At 38.9% G+C, this 19,341-nt stretch overlaps 2 protein-coding genes across 4 annotated transcripts in view; one reads left to right on the top strand and one right to left on the bottom strand.

Annotated features, from left to right (window-relative positions):
• Positions 1–13,640, top strand: part of CALU (calumenin) — a 32,156-nt gene extending 18,516 nt beyond the window's left edge. For all 3 annotated transcript variants that reach the window (XM_079150906.1, XM_079150908.1, XM_079150907.1), the window contains 4 exons: positions 1,004–1,170; positions 2,097–2,157; positions 9,433–9,632; positions 10,981–13,640. In XM_079150906.1, coding sequence (XP_079007032.1) covers positions 1,004–1,170; positions 2,097–2,157; positions 9,433–9,632; positions 10,981–11,085 — 533 coding nt within the window. In that variant the 3' untranslated portion in view covers positions 11,086–13,640. The remainder of the gene's footprint in view (positions 1–1,003; positions 1,171–2,096; positions 2,158–9,432; positions 9,633–10,980) is intronic.
• OPN1SW (opsin 1, short wave sensitive) lies at positions 13,453–18,746 on the bottom strand. The gene is made up of 5 exons (XM_079150909.1): positions 16,954–18,746; positions 16,543–16,711; positions 15,917–16,082; positions 15,276–15,515; positions 13,453–14,793 (listed from the first exon to the last, which is right to left on the bottom strand). Exons 1-5 carry the CDS (start codon positions 17,306–17,308, stop codon positions 14,674–14,676), a joined length of 1,050 nt encoding a protein of 349 aa, XP_079007035.1. The 5' UTR covers positions 17,309–18,746; the 3' UTR covers positions 13,453–14,673.
• Between the last annotated feature and the right edge of the window lie 595 nt (positions 18,747–19,341).

Here is a 19,341-nt window from a genome sequence, read left to right as displayed (position 1 = left end):
ATGGATAGGACTAAATTCAATTTGGTTGTAATCTAATCTCTTTAAAACAACAGCTTTATCAAGGTATAATTGACATACAGTAAATTGCATATTTAAGTGCACAGTTAATGAGTTTTGACATATGTATACACCAGTGAAACCATCAGTGCAATCAATATAATGAGCATATCTATCACCCCCCCCCCCAAATTTCCTCATATCTCATCTTCCCTATATCCCTATCCCTAAGCAATCACTGACCTACTGTCTGTAACTCCAGGTTAGTTTGTATTTTCTAGAATTTTGTATAAGGGGAAGAAGAATAGTACACATAACTCTTGGTCAGTTTCTGGATCGACTGAAAAAAAAAAAAAAAAAAAAAAGACTCCAAATGTCTAAAATGAGGCAGAAGGTCCTTGATATCTGCTTTCTTAATGTTTAATAAAAATAGCAATAACTGACATTTACTGAATGCCAACTATATGCCAGGCATTGTTCTTAGTGCTTGACTTAGTTTTGTTGTTACTGTTTCTCACTTAAACCTCATAACACCCTATGAGACAGGTACTGTTATTCTCATTTTACAGATGAGAATGAGGCACAGTTAAGTTTTTTACCCAGGGACACACAGCTAGGAATGGTAGAATTCAAACTCAGGTAGTATGGCATTAGAGCCACCACTGCTTCCCAGATATAACTAGGAAATTCAAGCCTTAACACCAAAAACAATAAAACATGAACTGTTGTTCAGTAATCCAGGAGACAGAGTTTCATGTTGATTGGCAAACATTTATATTCAGCTTGGACCTGAATGAGGTCTGATTGATTACTGGAGTTTCATCCCAAAATTGAATGTCTTTAGACTGCTGCCTGTGTAATCAAGTTATTTTTTTCATTGCTTGGTTTAATTTTACCTGTGTATTCAAGAATTATTTCTTCATCACTTGGTTTTTATTTCTTGGAAAATGATTCTCCATGTTTTTGTGTTTTCTTTCCAGATTTGACCTAAATTTTTGTTTTCTAGATGATCCAGACCCTGATGATGGATTTAACTATAAACAAATGATGGTTAGAGATGAACGGAGGTTTAAGATGGCAGACAAGGATGGAGATCTCATTGCCACAAAGGAAGAATTCACAGCTTTCCTGCACCCTGAGGAATATGACTATATGAAGGACATAGTAGTGCAGGTGGGTGAGATCAGGGTTCTAAACAGGAACTCAGTTTCTCTTTTGGCTGTTTATGCTGTGTCCCCTCTTTAGCCTTTCCTGTATATTTGGCAGAATGACTTGTTTTTCAAATAGCTGCCAGATTCAGAGTCCAAGTGCTGTCACTGCCTGTCTTCTGTGCATCCTTCCTTCCTTCCACCCATCCATCTATCCATCCATCCATCCATATTGGGGATTGAACCCAGGGTTACTCTAAACTGAGCCACATTCCCAACCCTTTTAGTTTTTTATTTCGAGACAGGGTATTGCTCAGTTGTGATCCTCCTGCCTCAGCCTTCTGAGTAGCAAGTGCCACAGTGCCTGGCTCTATCATGGTTTTTCCAAAGCGCCTTAGACTTTCTATTTGGCATGATAATACTTAACATCAGACGATGTATTTTGCCATTTCATTGTTAGTTTCATAAGTGAGAATGGGAGGAAATCCTGTTTTAAAAAATATCCCATGATCAGTGATCAGAAACTAACAGTGATATTGAAGAATTTTCACAGAATGCAGTTACTAATAACATAGACTTTTTATAGCTGTAGTCATAATTACTGGTCACATCTCCTTTTAGAATAACAAGGACTACCATCATTAAGCTATGTCAGTGTTCCTCCAAGAAGACTCATAGTTATTTTAGGTTGATGCATAAGAGATTGCCAATATATGACCATGTAATCCCAGTTACTGAGGAGGCTGAGGCAGGAGAATTTCAAGTAGAGGCCAGGCTCAGCAACTTAGCAAGATCCTGTCTCAAAATTAAAAAAATAAAAAAGGCGTGAGGATGTAACTCAGAGTGACATTAATATTCTACCGTTTTCTAGCTAGGAAAACATCACTTTTAAGCATATAGGCACATCATATACTCTTCTGTCAAATTCATTCATTCTTCTTTTCTATTTAGGAAACAATGGAGGATATAGATAAGAATGCTGATGGTTTCATTGATCTAGAAGAGTATATTGGTAAGTCTCTTTCTCAAGTGTTTTAACCTTAGAAAAAGCTGAGACATTTGGGAAGATGTAATCACCCATGGAAACAATTTGTTGCATGGTTTAGCTCTTAAACAATACCAATGTGATGAATAGTGGTAAACTATCTATAGCAGCACTATCCAGTCAAAATGAAAGTATGACCCACATATGTATTTTTTTTTTGATAGCCACATTAAAAAAGTAAAAAGCAGGTGAGATTAATTTCAAGAATGCATTTTTAATCTAATATTCCAAAATATTATAATTTCCCCTTATTAATAATATAAATTGTTGAGCCTATAATCCCAGTGGCTTGGGAGGCTAAGGCAGGAGGATCATGAGTTCAAAGCCAGCCTCAGCAAAAGTGAGATGCTAAGAAACTCAGCAAGACCCTGTCTCTAAATAAAATACAAAATAGGACTGGAGATGTGGCTCAGTGGTTGAGTGCCCCTGGGTTCAATCCCTGGTATTACAAAAACATAATAAAATAAATTGTTGAGATTTTTTACACTTATATGTAGCATATCCCAGTTTGGACCAGCCACATTTCAAGGATCTGATAGCCACATATGGCTGGCTAGTGCTTACAGTGTTATGCACCACAGATAAATAGTGTATCCCAGATGCCCTGTTGAATTGATGGTAATAGTCACAGGGAGCCTCACCTAGGCTAGGCAAGTACTCTTATCACTGAGCTATAATCCCCACATCCTTTTTATTTTAATTTACACATAATGATTATACATATTGATGAGGTACAGTATGACAATTCAGGTATACAAAGTACAATAAGCAAATCAGTCTTTCTTTAAACATTTATTTCTTTGTGTTGGGCGCCATTGAATTCCTCTCTTCTAGTTCTTTAAAAATATATAATAAATTGTTACAAACTGTAGTTATCTTATAGTGCTATAGAACACTATAACTTATTCCCCCTGTCTAACTTATCTTTGGTACCCATTATCCAGCCCTCTTTACCTCCCCTCCTCCTACTCTTTCTAGCCTCTAGGGATCACTGTTTTCATCTAGGAAATCAACTTCCTTCTATGAAAGAGAACATGCTGTTTTTCTCTTCCTATGCCTGACTTATTTCACCTATGTTGCTGAATATGAGAGATTTTATTTATTTATTTATTTATTTATTTATTTATTTATCTAGATAAGTTTCCATTGTGTATATGTACACCCTATTTTCTTTATCTGTTCAGCCATCAGTGAACACTTCAGTTGATTATTGACTATTCTGGCTGTTGTGAATAGTGCTGCAAAAATATGGGGATGCAGATGTCTTTTCTTTTTTTTTTAACCTTTATTCGATTTTTTTTTTTTTAATGTGATGCTGAGGATTGAACCCAGTGCCTCTCACCTGTGCTCGGCAAGTACTCTACCACTGAGCTACAACCCCAGCCCACAGTTGTCTCTTTGATATACTGATTTCATTTTTTTGGGACATATAACCAGTAGTGGGACAATTAGATCATATGTATCTTTAGTTAGGTTTTGTTGTTTTGAGGGCCTCCATATTGTTTTTGGGTTTTTTTGGTACCATGGTACCAGGGATTGAACCCAGGGGTGCTTAACCCTGAGCCACATCTCCTACTGTTTTCTGTAATGGCTATGCTAATTTACTTTCTCATCAACAGTGTATAAAAGTTCCTCTTTCTCCACATCCTCTCTAGCATTTGTTATTGTCTTTTTTTTTTTTTTTTTTTTTTGTGGTGCTAGGGATTGAACCCAGGGTCTTATGCATGCAAAGCAAGCACTCTAGCAACTGAGCTATATCCCCAGCCCTGTCTTTTTTCTGATAGCCATTTTAACTAGAGTAGTACCTTATTATGATTTTTGGTTTGCATTTCCCTGATGATTAGTGAGTGATATTGAGCTTTTTATTTATATACATAGAAACACACTCTTGGCCATTTGTGTGTCTTTGGAGAAACATCTATTTAGATCATTTGCCCATAGTTTAATCAAGTTATTTGGGGATTTTTTTTTTTTTCCCTGTTGGGTTTCTTATATATTCTAGATATTAATCCTTTAACAGATGATCAGTTGCAGATATATTTTCCCATTCTGCTCATTGTCTCTTCACTCTGTTATTTCCTTTGCTGTACTGAAGCATCTTAGTTTAATATAATCCCATTTGTCTGTTTTTACCTTTTGTTTCCTGTGCTTTTGGGATCTTATCCAGAATATCACTGCCTATATTGATGTCTTAAAAATGTTTCTGTTTGGGGCTGGGGAGATAGCTCAGTCGGTAGAGTGCTTGCCTTGTAAGCACAAGGCCCAGGGTTCGATCCCCAGCACCCCCCCCAAAAAAAAGAAGTTTCTGTTTTCATCTAGTAATTTTTAAAGTTTCAGGTTTTACGTTTAGGTCTTCAGTCCATTTTGAGTTGATTGTTTTATGTGGTGAGAGATAGTGTCATGTTTCAGTCTCCTGAATATGGATATTCAGTTCCCCCCGCACCATTTATTATAGAGGCTGTCCTTTCTCCAATGTACGTTTTTGAGACCTTTATCAAAAATCATTTGACTGTACAGACTGGGGATATAACTCAGTGGAAGAGTACTTACATAGTATGCATGAAGCCCTGGGTTCGATCCCCAGCACTGAAACAAAAAATCATTTGACTGTAGATGTATAGATTTCTGGGTTCTCTGTTTTGTTCCATTGGTATTTCACGTTTTTTTTCTTATAGTAACTTATTTTAGTGAACCACCGCTTTTGTGTTTCAGATAAGTCAGTTTGTTTTTAGATCTCTTATCTTTACCTGAAATACTTTTCTTAAGCCTGAAAGGGAAACTAAAGACCTATCTCTGTTACCTGTCATTAAACTGTGAAGAATCTCTCCTTTACTTAGATAATTGTCTAGTCATACCTTCTACAGAAAGGGATGAGCAATGGAAAATAGCTCCCGCCCAAAAAGAAGAACTTTTTTTTCTTTTTATTGGAGTTCATCAGGACAGTAGATGCCTGAGTATGTTTTCTGAACCCAGGTTGATATTTATAAGCTTTTGTACTTTTAACTTTTTTTTTTTTTTCTTGGCTTTTGCCATTTTATCACTCTTGTTTAGGTATCACTGTTAAGAACCACCATTTGCCAAGCATTGAGACTACATAAGAAGATACTTCTGTCTTCTGCATCATAATAGATTCAAAAGCAAAGGAGTTAGTTATATCTTGAAACTACCAAAGCTATCCAGTGTATTTGTGCACATGTCTATGTGTTGCTTCCTTTTGTAAGTCAGTAACTCATGAAGACACTTTCACGTCTGGGATGTTGGTCTCTGTAAACCTTCAAGTCTTTTGAATAGAGTTTACAGTTTTTAGTGATATGCCAATTTCTGCCCTGTTGAGGAAAGAGATCACAAAGAAGCAAAGTTCTTTGCTTCTTACATGTAGCATTAATAAGAGACCCCAGAGTTATGCTGTGTAGTTCTTTTTGCTTTTTAAATTTATTACAGAGCATTGTAAACTTATACAAAATTGAAAGAGTATAATGACCTCTGTGCCTCAACGACCATTAACCTTTGGCCACATCCACTTCTTCCTTTTTTTGTTTTGTTTTTGTACTGGGCATTGAACCAGGGCTGTTTAACCACTGGTCACATCTCCAGCCTTTTTTATTTTTAGAACCAGTGTCTTACAAAGTTACTTAGGGCCTTGCTAAATTACTGAAAGTGGCTTAGAACCTACAATCCTCCTGCCTCAACCTCCAAGCCACTGGGATTACAGGTGTGCACTGCCACAACCAGCTTCCTTTCTTATTTTGAAGTAAATCCTATCATCATCTCATTTCATCTGTAAACATTTGATTATGCATCTCTAAGATAAATGCGTATTTCTAAAAACTTTTTAATCTGAACCAAAAAATTGATAATTCCTTAATATTATCCAGTGGATTTAATCCTTTTTAAGTAGAATTCAAATAGTATTTTTTATGTCTTTACTCATCTACCCCTAAAATGCTCTTACGTTATATTGTATTTTTTAGCTTCTATGAAAACTCTGTATTTTAAGCCTACCTGCATTCCCTCTCTAATTCAGTACAAGAAATTAGAACAAATTAAAAAAAAAAAAAAACAACTTTCCAATCTGCCTACTAAAAATAAGTCTTCACCTTTGAGTAATTGGTATAGGACCCTGGCCTATGGACCTTATATAAATACATTTTTCTCAGTGTACTATAGGCTGGAGAAATTGGCAAGTTTGAAATTCTGAAGAACTTCTTGAGATAAAGTCAGAGGGTGTGAGTGATTCTGCTCTTAATCCTCAGGTTCTGGAAATTGACAATATTGACTACCTTTGCTTAGAGCTTCTAGAACTATTTAGACTTATTAGGTATATTCCCATGCCTTACAGGAGAGCAGGTACATTTAATTAGTTTTGGTATTGCTCAGGAGTCTTCAGACTTTTTTTCTCACTTAACTCCTAAAAGAATTTTGACAAATAGCATTCTCTTACATATTTTAAAATTGGTATCTAAAATAATTAATTAGAACTTTAGTTATAAAGAGTAAACTGTTGGGGCTGGGGTTATGACTCAGTGGTAGCGCCGTCACCTAGCCCCTGTCTGACCCTGGGTTTGATCCTCAGCACCGCATAAAAATAAAATAAAGGTATTATGTCCACCAAAAAAAAAAAGTAAACTGTTGGTTGCATAGGTTAACATTATGAAGTATCTTAATTCTGAAATTTATCTCTAAAATTTAAATGTCAAAAATAAAATTTAATAAATTAAAAATAAACAACCACTTCCTACCCATCATTCATGTGAATAATTTGAACAAACTTTATTTTTGTTTTTGCTCTTTTGGGGTTTTGTTGTTGTTACTGGGGATTGAACTCAAGGGCACTTTTAACACGAAGCTATATCCCCACCCTCTTTATTTTTTATTTTGAGATGCAGTCTCACTAAGTTGCTTAGGCCTTGCTGAATTGTTGAGGTTAGCCTTGAATTTGGCGATCCTCCTGCCTTAGCCTGAGTCGCTGGGATTATAGGCATGTGTTATCATGGCCAGCTTGAACAAACCAACTTTACAAAGAGAATCAGGGGAGTTGAGGCTGTAGCTCAGTGGCAGAGCACTTGCCAAGCACTTGTGAGGCACCGGGTTTGATCCTCAGCACCACATTAAAAAAATAAACAAATATAATAAAAGCATGCTGTCTATCTACAACAAAAACAGAAAAAGAAAAAAAAAAGAATCAGAAAGTTCAAATTTGGACTAGGCATTAGACAATACCAAGGAATTGATTTTATAGACCACGACAGATATATTCTGAAGTACATAAGCATGAGAAATTACCTGGGACTTGTCCTAAAATAATTCAGGGGGAAAAAGAGGGGATAAAGTGATGGTGTAAGTAAAATGCTTTATCATGATGCCTAGAATTCAATAAGCACTCAATAAATGTTAGCAGCTATGTCTGCATTTAATAACAATTAAAAAGGAAGTAGTTCTTTGTTATCGTATTGTTTTAAATAACAACTTTCAGTTGGCAACAGTGTGATCATTGATTGATTACATTTATTTGTTTAATTTTGTAGAAATTTAGGAATGTTTTTCCCACTTACTGATGATAAAACTGACACGAAATAGTATTGTCTTGAAAATAATATTTTCTTGAATTAGCAATTCTCTACTATTTGGAAATTTTATATTGTCTAGTTTCTTAATTCCTTTTTAATTTATTTTCCCCATAAAAGTATATTCTTGGGCTGGGGTTATAGCTCAGTTGGTAGAGTGCTTGCCTCATAGGCACAAGGCCCTGGGTTCAATCCCCAGCACCACCCAAAAAAAAAAAAGTATATCCTAATATATTTTATCTTGAAAGCCTTAAATCACCTTGACATAGTTATTTGCAAGTGTATTGTTTGTGTACATTGAAATATGAAAATACTTTTTTTCTGTGATAAAGCCCTTGTGTTTTTTTAAATAATTTTTAAGATATTTATTTATTATTTATTTATTTATTTATTTATGGTGCTGAGACTCAAGCCCAGTGCCTCACACATGCCAGGCAAGCACTTTACCACTGAGCCACAATCCCATCCCTTAATTGTGTTTAAGTGTTGTTTTAAAATGTTTTCAAGTCTTTTCCAGGTTCAGTTACTGTTACAATCATTAATAGACAGACAAAATAACATTTACTGTAAACATGTTCATATTAAACAAAAATTACCTCTGTGCTACCTTTTTTCCTAGTGGTTTTGTATTCATGGATGGCAGTTACTTGCCATTAGAATAAAATAATTCAGCACCAACTCCTAATTTTTATTTTTTTAGAGGAAATACTGAGAAACCTTATTTACATAAATTGATAGGAATGGAAGATTTGTGATAGCAGTATCACTTAGTTTTTGGAACGCCTTTTGACTTATATGACAAAAATCACATGATTTGTCATCAAGAATTATTTTTAATGATCCCATGGCTAAAACTCAATTAGACCCTCTTTTTAGTTTTTTTAAAAGCAAAGCCTTGAACACGTGAAAGCATTTGTTAGCATTTTTTCAAACACCTCCTTTCTCAAGACAAACACTCATGTTTTCTTATTGTTTTTTCATCATCATGGAGCTGTTTTACACTCTAAAGTTTCACAATGGCTGAGAGTAGGCCTCTCTTCTATACAGTAGAAAAAAGGGTGATGGTAAAGGGGAGACAGGAAAGTAGCCTTGGAGGCCAGAACTGTGTTCTCATGCAGATGAGCTTTTAAGGGAAAACTGTAAGTTCAGGATCTGAAATTTGGTTCTTTCCTGACTGGTCCTTCCCAGTGTACTTCTTGACAGTGTTCCTAATTACCTAGGGGCATTTTTGCCCTGACTAAAGACCACAATGCATTTTATATAGGAGTTGGTTAGTAGGCAGTTTTGGCTTATGACATAACACTTCTTAAGTTTCCCAGAGAATTTGTACTTTTTAAACCAGTGGTCCAATTTAAGTAGCTACCATGGGTCAAAATGAAATGTCTGGAATAACTAGCCTGTCTGGTGCTGGTCAACTCATCTTATGTCTGTATAGTTTTCAAGGTAATAAAAATTCTCTTTGCTTTCATTTACTCAAAGTCAGTAGCTGGAAATAGACTTGTTGCAAGATCAGTAATTAAGTCTCAGGAAAATATACTGCTTTTTTTAAGGGCTCTGGCCTGAGATACCCATGTAAACTGCTACTAGGTTGAAAACATGAAGGGTTAGACCAAATTAGCATGAGGCAGTCTTTGGGAAAAGACAAATTCTTCTTTGGTATGTATTTCTGTGCACACAGGTGACATGTACAGCCATGATGGAAATGCAGATGAGCCAGAATGGGTGAAGACAGAGCGAGAGCAGTTCGTTGAGTTTCGAGATAAGAACCGTGATGGGAAGATGGACAAGGAAGAAACCAAAGACTGGATACTTCCCTCAGACTATGACCATGCAGAGGCAGAAGCTAGGCACCTAGTCTATGAGTCAGATCAAAACAAGGTAAGTGGGCTGGGGAGATAACTCAGTTGGTAGAGTGTTTGAGGCCCTGGGTTCGATCCCCAGTACTGCCAAAAAAAAAAAAAAAAAAACAAGGTAAGTCTGAATAAGCCAAAGTAGTCTGGCAGTAATCAGTCTGTTTCTAAGGAATTATCTAAAAATATTTTATCAAGATACATAGAGCATTTAAGATCTTAAGTCTGCTAAGGATTTAAATTTGGCAATTGAAAACTTTGAGGGCAACCTTTGCTCTGTGGTTTCATTTTATTCATCTCTGCCCAGTGTTCAAGGAACCTGGGCTGCATAAAAGCGCCTCTATGTGTAGCCTGTATGCAGCAGCGTGCATCACTTATTATCTTTGGATACTCAGGATATTTTCTTGTCTTTTTTTTGCTTTGTTACTTCCTTTGTACTTTTTTTTAAAGTTTACCTATTATGGACTCATTCTGCCTGCTCAAAACTGGTTATTTCTTTCTTAAATGTACTTTAAGAAATTAGATATTTTATAGAAGGTTATAAGCCAGCTTTTCCTTGGAATCTATTAAAGTCATCCTTGATGCATTATCTGAGACATTCATTTTATCAAGAGTATTGTTATCACTGTACTCTGTCACCTTTGTCAAAGATTTGAGTCTTCTTATTAGAATAAACTGAAAGTCTAAAGATGGGGTTTCTGTTATTTCGAACATTCTATTATCTAGGCTAATCCTTAGTTTCAGATGCAGAAACTTATCTTAGAAACCTTTTAAGGTTAGTCTATTTTGAGTTCTTACTCAGACACTTCATTTGCCAACTGCCCTGTCCTTAGCTTCATGAGAAAAGGAAATATGAGCAGTTGTCTCTTGGGAATCTTAATGCTGTTTGAGGTGTGTGTCAGAGCCTTTGTTTGGGTGTGTCTAATCTGGTTGGAGACTAGGACCAGAGGGGAGATGCAAACTAGACTTGATATTGGCAGATTTCGTTTTTCCTATTAAACAGTAACTTGATTGATTCACTTTGAAGTATTTTCCAGTTGCTATTGGCCATCTCTAGCCCATATCTAATAGATGTCCCATGTTTTACTCTAAAGGAAGAGTAACAAACCTGTTACAAACCTCAGGAAACAAACCTATCTCTCTGTCCTGGAACTGTTGAGCCATATTAGTGACCATCCTTTCAGTTTTTAACTTATTCTTAATAAGAGAAGCATATTCTTTGTTATTTTCTCTCTCTCTGTGTATATGGAAGAAGGGAGGGATTGAGGTTGGAGTTCACAATTAAATCCTGATTAACCCATTGTTCTCTAACAGTGTTTCTGAATTTAGAATAGGAAATATATTTTGCCTCAACTCGCCACTCTCTCTGATTTCAGGATGGCAAGCTTACTAAGGAGGAGATCGTCGACAAGTATGATTTGTTTGTGGGCAGCCAGGCCACAGATTTTGGGGAGGCTTTAGTACGACATGATGAATTCTGAGCTGCAGACAGAGGAACCCGTGTTTCTTCAAAAGTAATTTATTTTTACAGCTTTCGTTTTCACATGAAATTGTTTGCGCTACTGAGACTGTTATTACAAACTTTTTAAGACATGAAAAGGCGTATGAAATAATGAAAATCATCCCGTCCCCATTCCTCCTCCTCTCTAAGGGACTGGAGGGAACTGTGCTTCTGAGGAACAACTCTAATTAGTACACTTGTGTTTGTAGATTTACACTTTGTATAATGTATAACATGGTGTGTTTATTTTTGTATTTGTTTTCTAGTTGGGAGTATTATATGAAGGATCAAGATCCTCAACCCACACTTGTAGGCAAAAATTAGCCCTTTACTCTTTCTCAACCCCTTATATAATTTTTGTAATTCTCACTTAACTAATATTTTAAGCCTGAGATCAATAAGAAATGTTGAGAGAAAGGAAAATTACACGCTCCATGATTTATGTTTTGAGAGATAACACTTAATCTTGCCTATGAAAAGTCTGACATTTCAGATTGCATTCAGTTGGTATGGGTCCAGCAACCGGTCCTGCCATTATCTGGTCAGGAACAGAATCCCTGTGCTCTAAGAAAGCTTGGCTCAACTTGGCTTCATTCTTTTTTCCCCTGTAGAACTAGCTATTTGTTAATTTTGTCAAGCACAGCTGTGATAGGAAGCTAGGGCCAGTGTCTTGAAAATCAATCAAGTAGTGAGTGTGATCTCTTTACAGAGTTATTTCTAGCTTTTTATAGACCAGTTTCCAGCTAGAAACAGCTGGAAAACTAAAGGAAGAATACAAGTGTGTTCAGGGCATCCATTTTTTTTTCTGGGTATGCATCTGTTGAAATGCTTACAACATAATTATTTGCCTGTTGAAATCACTGTAAGTGCTCCATGTGGCTCCTCTTTCCCAGGAATTAATCTTGATGTCACTGCAGTTAAAATTCACTCCTTGCCGGCATGGTGGCACATGCCTGTAATCCCAGCAACTTGGGAGGCTGAGGCAAGAAGATCTCAAGTTTGAGGCCAGCCTCAGCAACTTAGCAAGACCCTGTCTCAAAATAAAAAACAAAAAGGGCTGAATATAACTTAGTGGCAGAGCATCCTAGGTTCAATTCCCAGTACCAAAAAAAAAAAAAAATTCACTCCTTTCCAATCATGTCATCAAAAGTGCCTTTAACTAGAGGTATGATTACTGAATGAGAATCTGCTTAAGAAACCCTAAGATCAAATGAAGAGATTATTTAGACCATCTTATATGAAAGCTTAAAACCTCCCAATATAGTGGGGATTTCCCCCGTTTTTCTCTTTGGGATGATAGTTAAATAGCAGTATTAGTTATAAACTTGGTTGCAGTGTTCTTATCTTGTGGGCTGGTTTCCAAAAACCAGGTGCTGCTGACTTTACCAGGGATCCTCATACCTCAGAATGCAAACCACTCACTACTAGGCGCCTCTGTGTCTACCCTAGAGCTTGAGCTCAGATGCAAGGGTAGGAGGACCTACAAATAGGGGACTCTTTGGTTTGAGGACCATTGCTCACTCTTCCTGCCTTTGACCATCACACCCCATTCCCTCATTTCCTCCTTCTCTGCTGCCAAAAAAACAAAAAAGATTTATCCTGGATCAGCAGGTATTCTGTTGTTATCAAAGAGAAGAATACTGTAGAAGGAGCTGAAGAAACCACCCTCTTTCCAACTCCATTTTAACCATATTTTATGTAACAAACTGTCCATTTTAGTCCCTTTCTTACTGATGGACCTCTTCTGAGAAGAACTATTGTATTCCAAATCTTTAACCCTCAGGTTACTAAGATGAATAAATAAATATATATATATATATAACCTTTATTATTTCCTATATTTCTGGTAATACATTCAGGTGGTGCTGGGTGATGATTATACCTGAACCTAGGTATATCCTTTGGTCTTCCACAATCCTGTTGAGGTGGGCTGCTTGGTGTGGCAAAGAGCCAGGTGTCACGTAATTTCACCCCAGCCTTCGCATCAAGCTCTTGATAGAGGATACACTCTTTACATTTAACCCCAGTATAGGATAATGAACATTCTCCACCTCCAGATTCCCCCTTTTTATTAAGACCAGAGATAATAAATAATGCCACCACCCTAGCTTAGGTAGGGCACATCATGAACTGAATGAGCCTCAAGGATTATTAGGTGCAGAGAGCACAGGCATGACATGAAAATCATGCACTTAGCAAACCATAAACTACTAGGATGGCAGCTTTTGGATGTGGGGACTCGCCAGCAAGCATTGTACTCTCATCTCTGTGAGCCCCTTGGAGTGTTTTGTGTTTTTTTGTTTGGGGGGGAGTTTGGGTTTTTTTGTTTTGTTTTGTTTTAGGGGGGTTGTTTGTTTAAATCAAGCCTGAGGCTGGTGAACAGTAGCTACACACACACAGTATGTGTTTTGTGAGTGCTAGTTCTCTTAAATTTGGATATTGGTTATTTTTTATAGAGTGTAAACCAAGTTTTATATTCTATAATGCAAACAGGTACCTATCTGTTTCTAAATAAAACCGTTTACATTCATTGTGGATGTGTGTCCTTCTTTCTTGTAGGAATGGAACTCTGGCTTAGACTTATGGGTGCTATGTCACAGAAAAGGACCTCCTAGAAGATTAACCCCACCCGTCTCTCAATCCCAAAGAAAGTACTACCTTCTCTCAAACTTATTCCTGCTTTTCTCCTATTTCTGGAATCTCCTAGCATCCTCTCACATAGCTATAACCCTTCTGAGCTGTTCGTAGGCCTTGTTACTAGAGAGGAACCCAGCTGCTCATTGCATACCTGATACCCACAGACACCATTCTTTGTGATAGATATACACAGGTTTATCTTGGGTTTTATTCAAAAAAGTTCTGCAGGGAGTGGAGGGAGGATATAAAGTGAAATGTTTAACATTTTGGTGTAGTTTATGAATGGTAATAAGATATGCAAATTAATTTTGAGAACATCAAAGTAATTAAATTATTTTAATAAATACAGCTTAAGACATATATTGGTTTAGCCAAGTGGGGGGAGGGGAAACACCTAAGAATAAGCTTGGTTCAGGGGCTTCTAGACATAGCTATCTCTGCCAAAGCTGTAGCAATTATTTGCAGAAATAGCATAAGGAAGTTCTTTCACACTCATTTGGGGCCTACCAAGGGGCTGTTTTGTTTTTGTTTTTACATCTTTCCATTTCTAAGGTATTTTAATTCAGAATACATCACTTCAGAACAGATCCCCAATAGGGGGAAAAAGGTTACTAAAAAGGAAAAGGAGTGTTATCTACGATCTGAAAAATCAGCTGTACTCTTTTATGGTTCTCCAAATGCTGTGAAGGGTGCCTGTTAGGAGTAGAAACTAGTGATTGTTGAAATGACTTTGGGTAGTCTGAAGTAGACCTTGCTGAAACAGCTTTGTAGGCAGGAAGGGAATAGTAGAAAGATGAAAAATCGACTTCACAAACTGCCCTCACTCCCCTTCCCATCTCTTTACTGTGTTAATAGTTAGGTTTTTGATGGAGAACGTGAAAACTTACTTAAATGACGTTCTAGTTGCTGCAAACAGGTCAACATGGGGTTCCTAGTTGGGACCAACTTTGCTAGAAGAGACAGTGGAAACTTCTGTTTTCTGGGAGCTGGATACCTCAGATTCATCTGTCATGGGCTTCCTACACACCATCTCCATGATACAAGCTCGGAACTGGAGGGAAAGGCAGAATTGGAGATAGTTCCCATGGCAGATGAATAAAGGGAAGATAACATTAGGAAGTATGGGGCAAAGTTTTCTATTTTGTATTCCAACAGCTTCACACAGTGCCTTATACCCAATATCGGGTGGTTTTGATTGCTTCCTTATCCTGATATCTAGCTAAATTCCAGTCTAAAATAACTTGTTTCTGCAGGCTAGAATTTGAAAGGGAAAGGTTTCAAAACCTTTTCATAGCCCCTCATTGGAGCAATTTGATTCTTTTTTGGCTCAAGTTCTATCCTGACTGGAATCTATTATCTTAAATACCATACCTTACTCCCTATGCTTACCAGGGACTTTCAGCCTCCTTGAGGTTCTCGGGGCTTCCCTTGTCCACTCCTAGAAACCCTCTGAGTAGTATCTAGGGTGTTCTGAGAAAAATAACCAATGACTTATGGACCAGGACTTCACGAGAATGTGATAGACAACTTTACCTGCTTATTCATGAAGCTGTAGATAATGGGATTGTAGACACAAGAGCTCTTCGAGAAGAAGGCAGGAATGGTGACAAGCCGTAAGTCAAGCCCATGGTTGCGGTTGTTGACCATGTACATAGCCAGGGCAGCATAGGGCACATAGCAGACACAGAAGGATCCCACCATCACCACCACCATGCGGCTCACCTCCCGTTCGGCCTTCTGAGTTGTAGCTGACTCTTGCTGCTGAGCTGCCACCTGGGGCAGAGCACAGAGAGCATCACATCACTCTTACCCCCAGACTTCAAATCATAGATCTCTGGACCCTTTTCTACTGGGAATATCCACTCTGATTGCCTTGCTTCTGCTCGAGTTCCGTTGGCTTTCCTCCCTGGAGGACAGCAAGGTGGAAGTAGATTTCTGGTCTATAGCATTGGAAGGGATCACGTGCATACATCTCTTTACATCAATTTGAGCAGGGATGACTCCACCTTATTCTTCATTCCATTTCATCTCTGACTCCCAGCTCCTTTCTTTACTGCTTTTAGATATCTGTCTTATCTGGCCATGAACATTTCCAGATATCTTGTTTTCTAGTGCATGTCCCTACTCTTCCTCTCTCCTGGAGACCCCTGATCAGATTCTCAAAAACCACTCACAGTTCTGAGGGTCCTCAGCAGCTGAGCATAGGAGAAGCAGATGAGGCCGAGAGGTATGATGAAGCAGAAGATGAAGAGGAACCAGGTGTAGTACTCACTGCGGTATTTGGTGCCCACAGTGTACCAGTCTGGACCACAGGAGCACTGAAGGCCCTCAGGGATGAACCTGTAAAGGACCAAGCACTTACCCACAGGACAAGCACTCATTTACTCTGGATTCTCCAGAATAAGTGGAGTGTTCTCCACTTAGAACCTAGAGAATGCCAGAAGATTTTAGGCAGAGGAATTTTCTTCCTTTTTAATTTTTTTTTTTTACTTTTTAGCTGGGGTTTAGGTTATACAAGCTGATCTCAAACTCTAGATTCTCCACCTTAGCTCCCTGAATCTGTGATTGTAGGCACTCAACACTACCTAGTGGCAGAGGAATTTTCTGTTATCGCCAGTAGAGGCCACAGTGGTTCCAACTGCACAGTGTTGCTGCTTATCTCCCACAGCTCTTTTGCCTCACCTACTACACCAACTCTGAAAATATAGACCAAAGACTAAAATGTTATACCCAAGCTCTCTTTCCACTCATGTTAACCTGAGCCCCTGAGTAAGTCAGCGGCACTGCCCTGTGCTCTCACCGGCTCCAGCCAAAGAAGGGTGGAATGGAGACGCCAACACCAATGATCCAGGTAGCCAGAACCACCACCACTGCATGCTTGGAACTGAAGCGGAAGTTGCCGAAGGGCTTACAGATGACAATGTAGCGTTCAAAGGCCAGGAAGGCCAGTGACCAACCTGTCACCAGACCTGTGACAAAATGTGAAAATAGGATAGACAGAGCCCCACCCAGCCTGGCAAGTGGAATGGAAGACAGATGGGGTAGAGCAAGCCTGAAGAGATTGGATTTGACCAATATCCTTGGAGTAGAGTTTAACACTCAAAACATTTTAGTCAGACATCTAGTCAACTTAGGGGCCCTCTCCAATCCCAAAGTCCAGTTCCTGGAGTAGTGCCCTTTGCCTCCCCAGACCCCACTTCCCCTTTAGTACCTGCTGCAGAGCCCAGGAAGGCCTCCAGAGCACAAACATGGCGGCCAAAGACGAAGTATCCATGACAGCTGTTGACGAAGACAACAAAGACAGAGAACATGCAGTAGATGAAGCCCCCTAGGGACACATTGACCAGAATGTAGTTGAGTGGCTGCCGCAACTTTTTGTAGCGCAGCGTGGCCACCAGCACTATGGCATTGAGTGGTGTCCCTGCAAAGAAGACAAAGCCCAAGAAAGCTGCCTGGAGGCGGAAGGCCCAGACAGGGGCAATGTGGTACTGAGGCCCATCCCAGGGCCCCACCGATGAGATGTTCTTGAACAGAAAAAACTCGTCTTCTTCTGACATTGTGTTCATGGGATGAACCCCACCCCCTCTGATCCCTCTTATAGATTATCCTTCCACCATGGTCTGCCCCGCCCCCAGCCCCATCAAACCCCTCTTCTAAAGACACTTTTGGGCTCTGTGAATGATCCTAAGCCTCCCAAAGACAAAGTCTGGGATTAAGAGATCTCTAAGCCCTCACCTAAACCTCCTTTTGTGATCCTAAAGCCAATTGTGTGTTCTTCAGAGGACAAAAGATTAGGGTCAAAGAACCTAATATGCTATGTTGGGTGCTGGGATGAGTCAATGCTGGCTCCCTAAGGCCTGGAAGGTGCTGACCCTATTCAATGAAGATGCTTCCACCTGCCTGCCTTTGGGTGGAGCAATAGAAGTCACTCCTCTTCTTTTGGCTTCTGGCACAGTTACATCCCTAAAGATTTCTGCACCTTATCTGCCCTTTTGTGGAAGGTACCCATCTAAATCACCCTCTCCAGAGAGGATGGGAACCAGGCCCAAACTAGAGGAAGGGGTGGGGAGTGGAGAGCACCCTGTAAACAACCGTCATGGAAGAACAGAGGCAACTTGACAATGCTTAGAGGTCTAGGACATCCCTGAGCCAGGCTTCTTCCATGTCTTCATGCCGAACCTATCCAGTGTCTCCCACTCTCTAGCCAGGCTGAGGTTGGTCTTCTTTCTCACTGTCCTCACATCACATTCCTGCCAACTCCTGTCCTCAGCAGAACCCAAGTTGCCACACTCATCCTCTTTGTTATTTCAAATCCTGCCCAGCCCCCGACAGTCTATCTCATAAAGACTTCTGGGAAGCCTACCTGAGTGACCCCTCTAAGCTCCACCTGCATTTGGACTCAACACTGCACTTTATCTTTTATGACTGTGTTTTCTTCCCCCACCCCAGTAGAATATAGACAGATAAGTTAAAAGGGACACTTCGAAGTGAAAGAATGATTTAGTAATGGTAGAGTCGTTTATTAGATGAACCCCCCCCAATAATGAGCAAATTATAAACTCTCGACAAAACATGAAAAACAACTATATTAAAGCTCTTAAACTATCACAAAACAGGCAGAAACAAAGGGACTCAACTCTTAAAGGGATCATCTACACTTAAATGGGGTTTTTCTTGGGGGCACTTCCCAGTTCCCATAGTATAGGACCACTAGAACTCTAGGAGAAAGTCCAGCCTTTCATGGCTTGAAGAATCAGAGGACAGAGTTGGGGACTCTAGAGAAGCTGAAAACGAGATAAATTTCCTGGAGTGAGAAGGCCACAGAAGGGGAAGCCTTGGCATCTAAATCCTCCTCAAATCGAAAGCCAATTGCCAAACTATGAATGGAGGAATCTTCAAGGAGCCCAACAAGAGATGAACAGAGATTTTGACTACTACCCACTGCAAAGCAAATCTGAGTTAGAATCCTACCGACATGAGGACTGGGGACATGGCTCAGTAGTAGAACGTTTGCCTAGGAATGCACTAGGCCCTAGGTTCAATCCCTAGCACTGCAAAAAAAAAAAAAAAAAAAAGCTGTCAGCGAAGAATTGGGTAAACTAAACACTTCAGGCTTTCCATTTAAAACTTCCAAAAACCTGTGCATGATGGCACCACATGCAATCTCAGTGACTGAGCGCCTAAGGCAAGAGGATTAAAAGTTCAAGGCCAGCTTGGGCATATTAGTGAGACCCTATCTCAAAATAAAAAAGATAAAAAAGGCTGGGGTGTAGCTCAGTGGTAAAATGCCCCTGAGTTTTAACCCCAGTACAAAAATTTAATTTAAAAATAAGTAAAACTCACTAAAGCCATAAGACTAAAATCTATGTTCCTGAACTAAAGATTTGCCCTGAGTCTAAGGCAAAACCAAAGCTGACTTACACTAGCAAAGGATAACACTTGAAGCCTCAAATTCTAGGTCATCAGTAATTCTACTGTCTATTAAATAGAAATTCAACATTCCTCATTGGAAGATAACAGAATCTAGTCTCTAAAGTGTACTATCTCCAATGTCTAAGATTCAATAAAATATTCAAAGGCAAATGACAGGGGAAGAAAA

The sequence above is a fragment of the Sciurus vulgaris genome, assembly GCF_902686455.1.
Source record: "Sciurus vulgaris genome assembly, chromosome: 8".
Lineage (NCBI taxonomy): Eukaryota > Metazoa > Chordata > Mammalia > Rodentia > Sciuridae > Sciurus > Sciurus vulgaris.
Note: the sequence above shows the minus strand (reverse complement) of the source record. Positions and strands in the feature narration are given on the sequence as shown.

What these genes read in the sequence shown, in the direction of transcription:
- OPN1SW (XM_079150909.1), bottom strand. Translation starts at nt 17,308, where the DNA reads ATGAACACAATGTCAGAAGAAGACGAGTTTTTTCTGTTCAAGAACATC. An exon ending in CTTCCTGGGCTCTGCAGCAG is followed by an intron (nt 16,712 to 16,953) that starts GTACTAAAGGGG and finishes ATTTTGTCACAG; the next exon opens with GTCTGGTGACAGGTTGGTCA. An exon ending in CCCTTCTTTGGCTGGAGCCG is followed by an intron (nt 16,083 to 16,542) that starts GTGAGAGCACAG and finishes GGTCCTTTACAG; the next exon opens with GTTCATCCCTGAGGGCCTTC.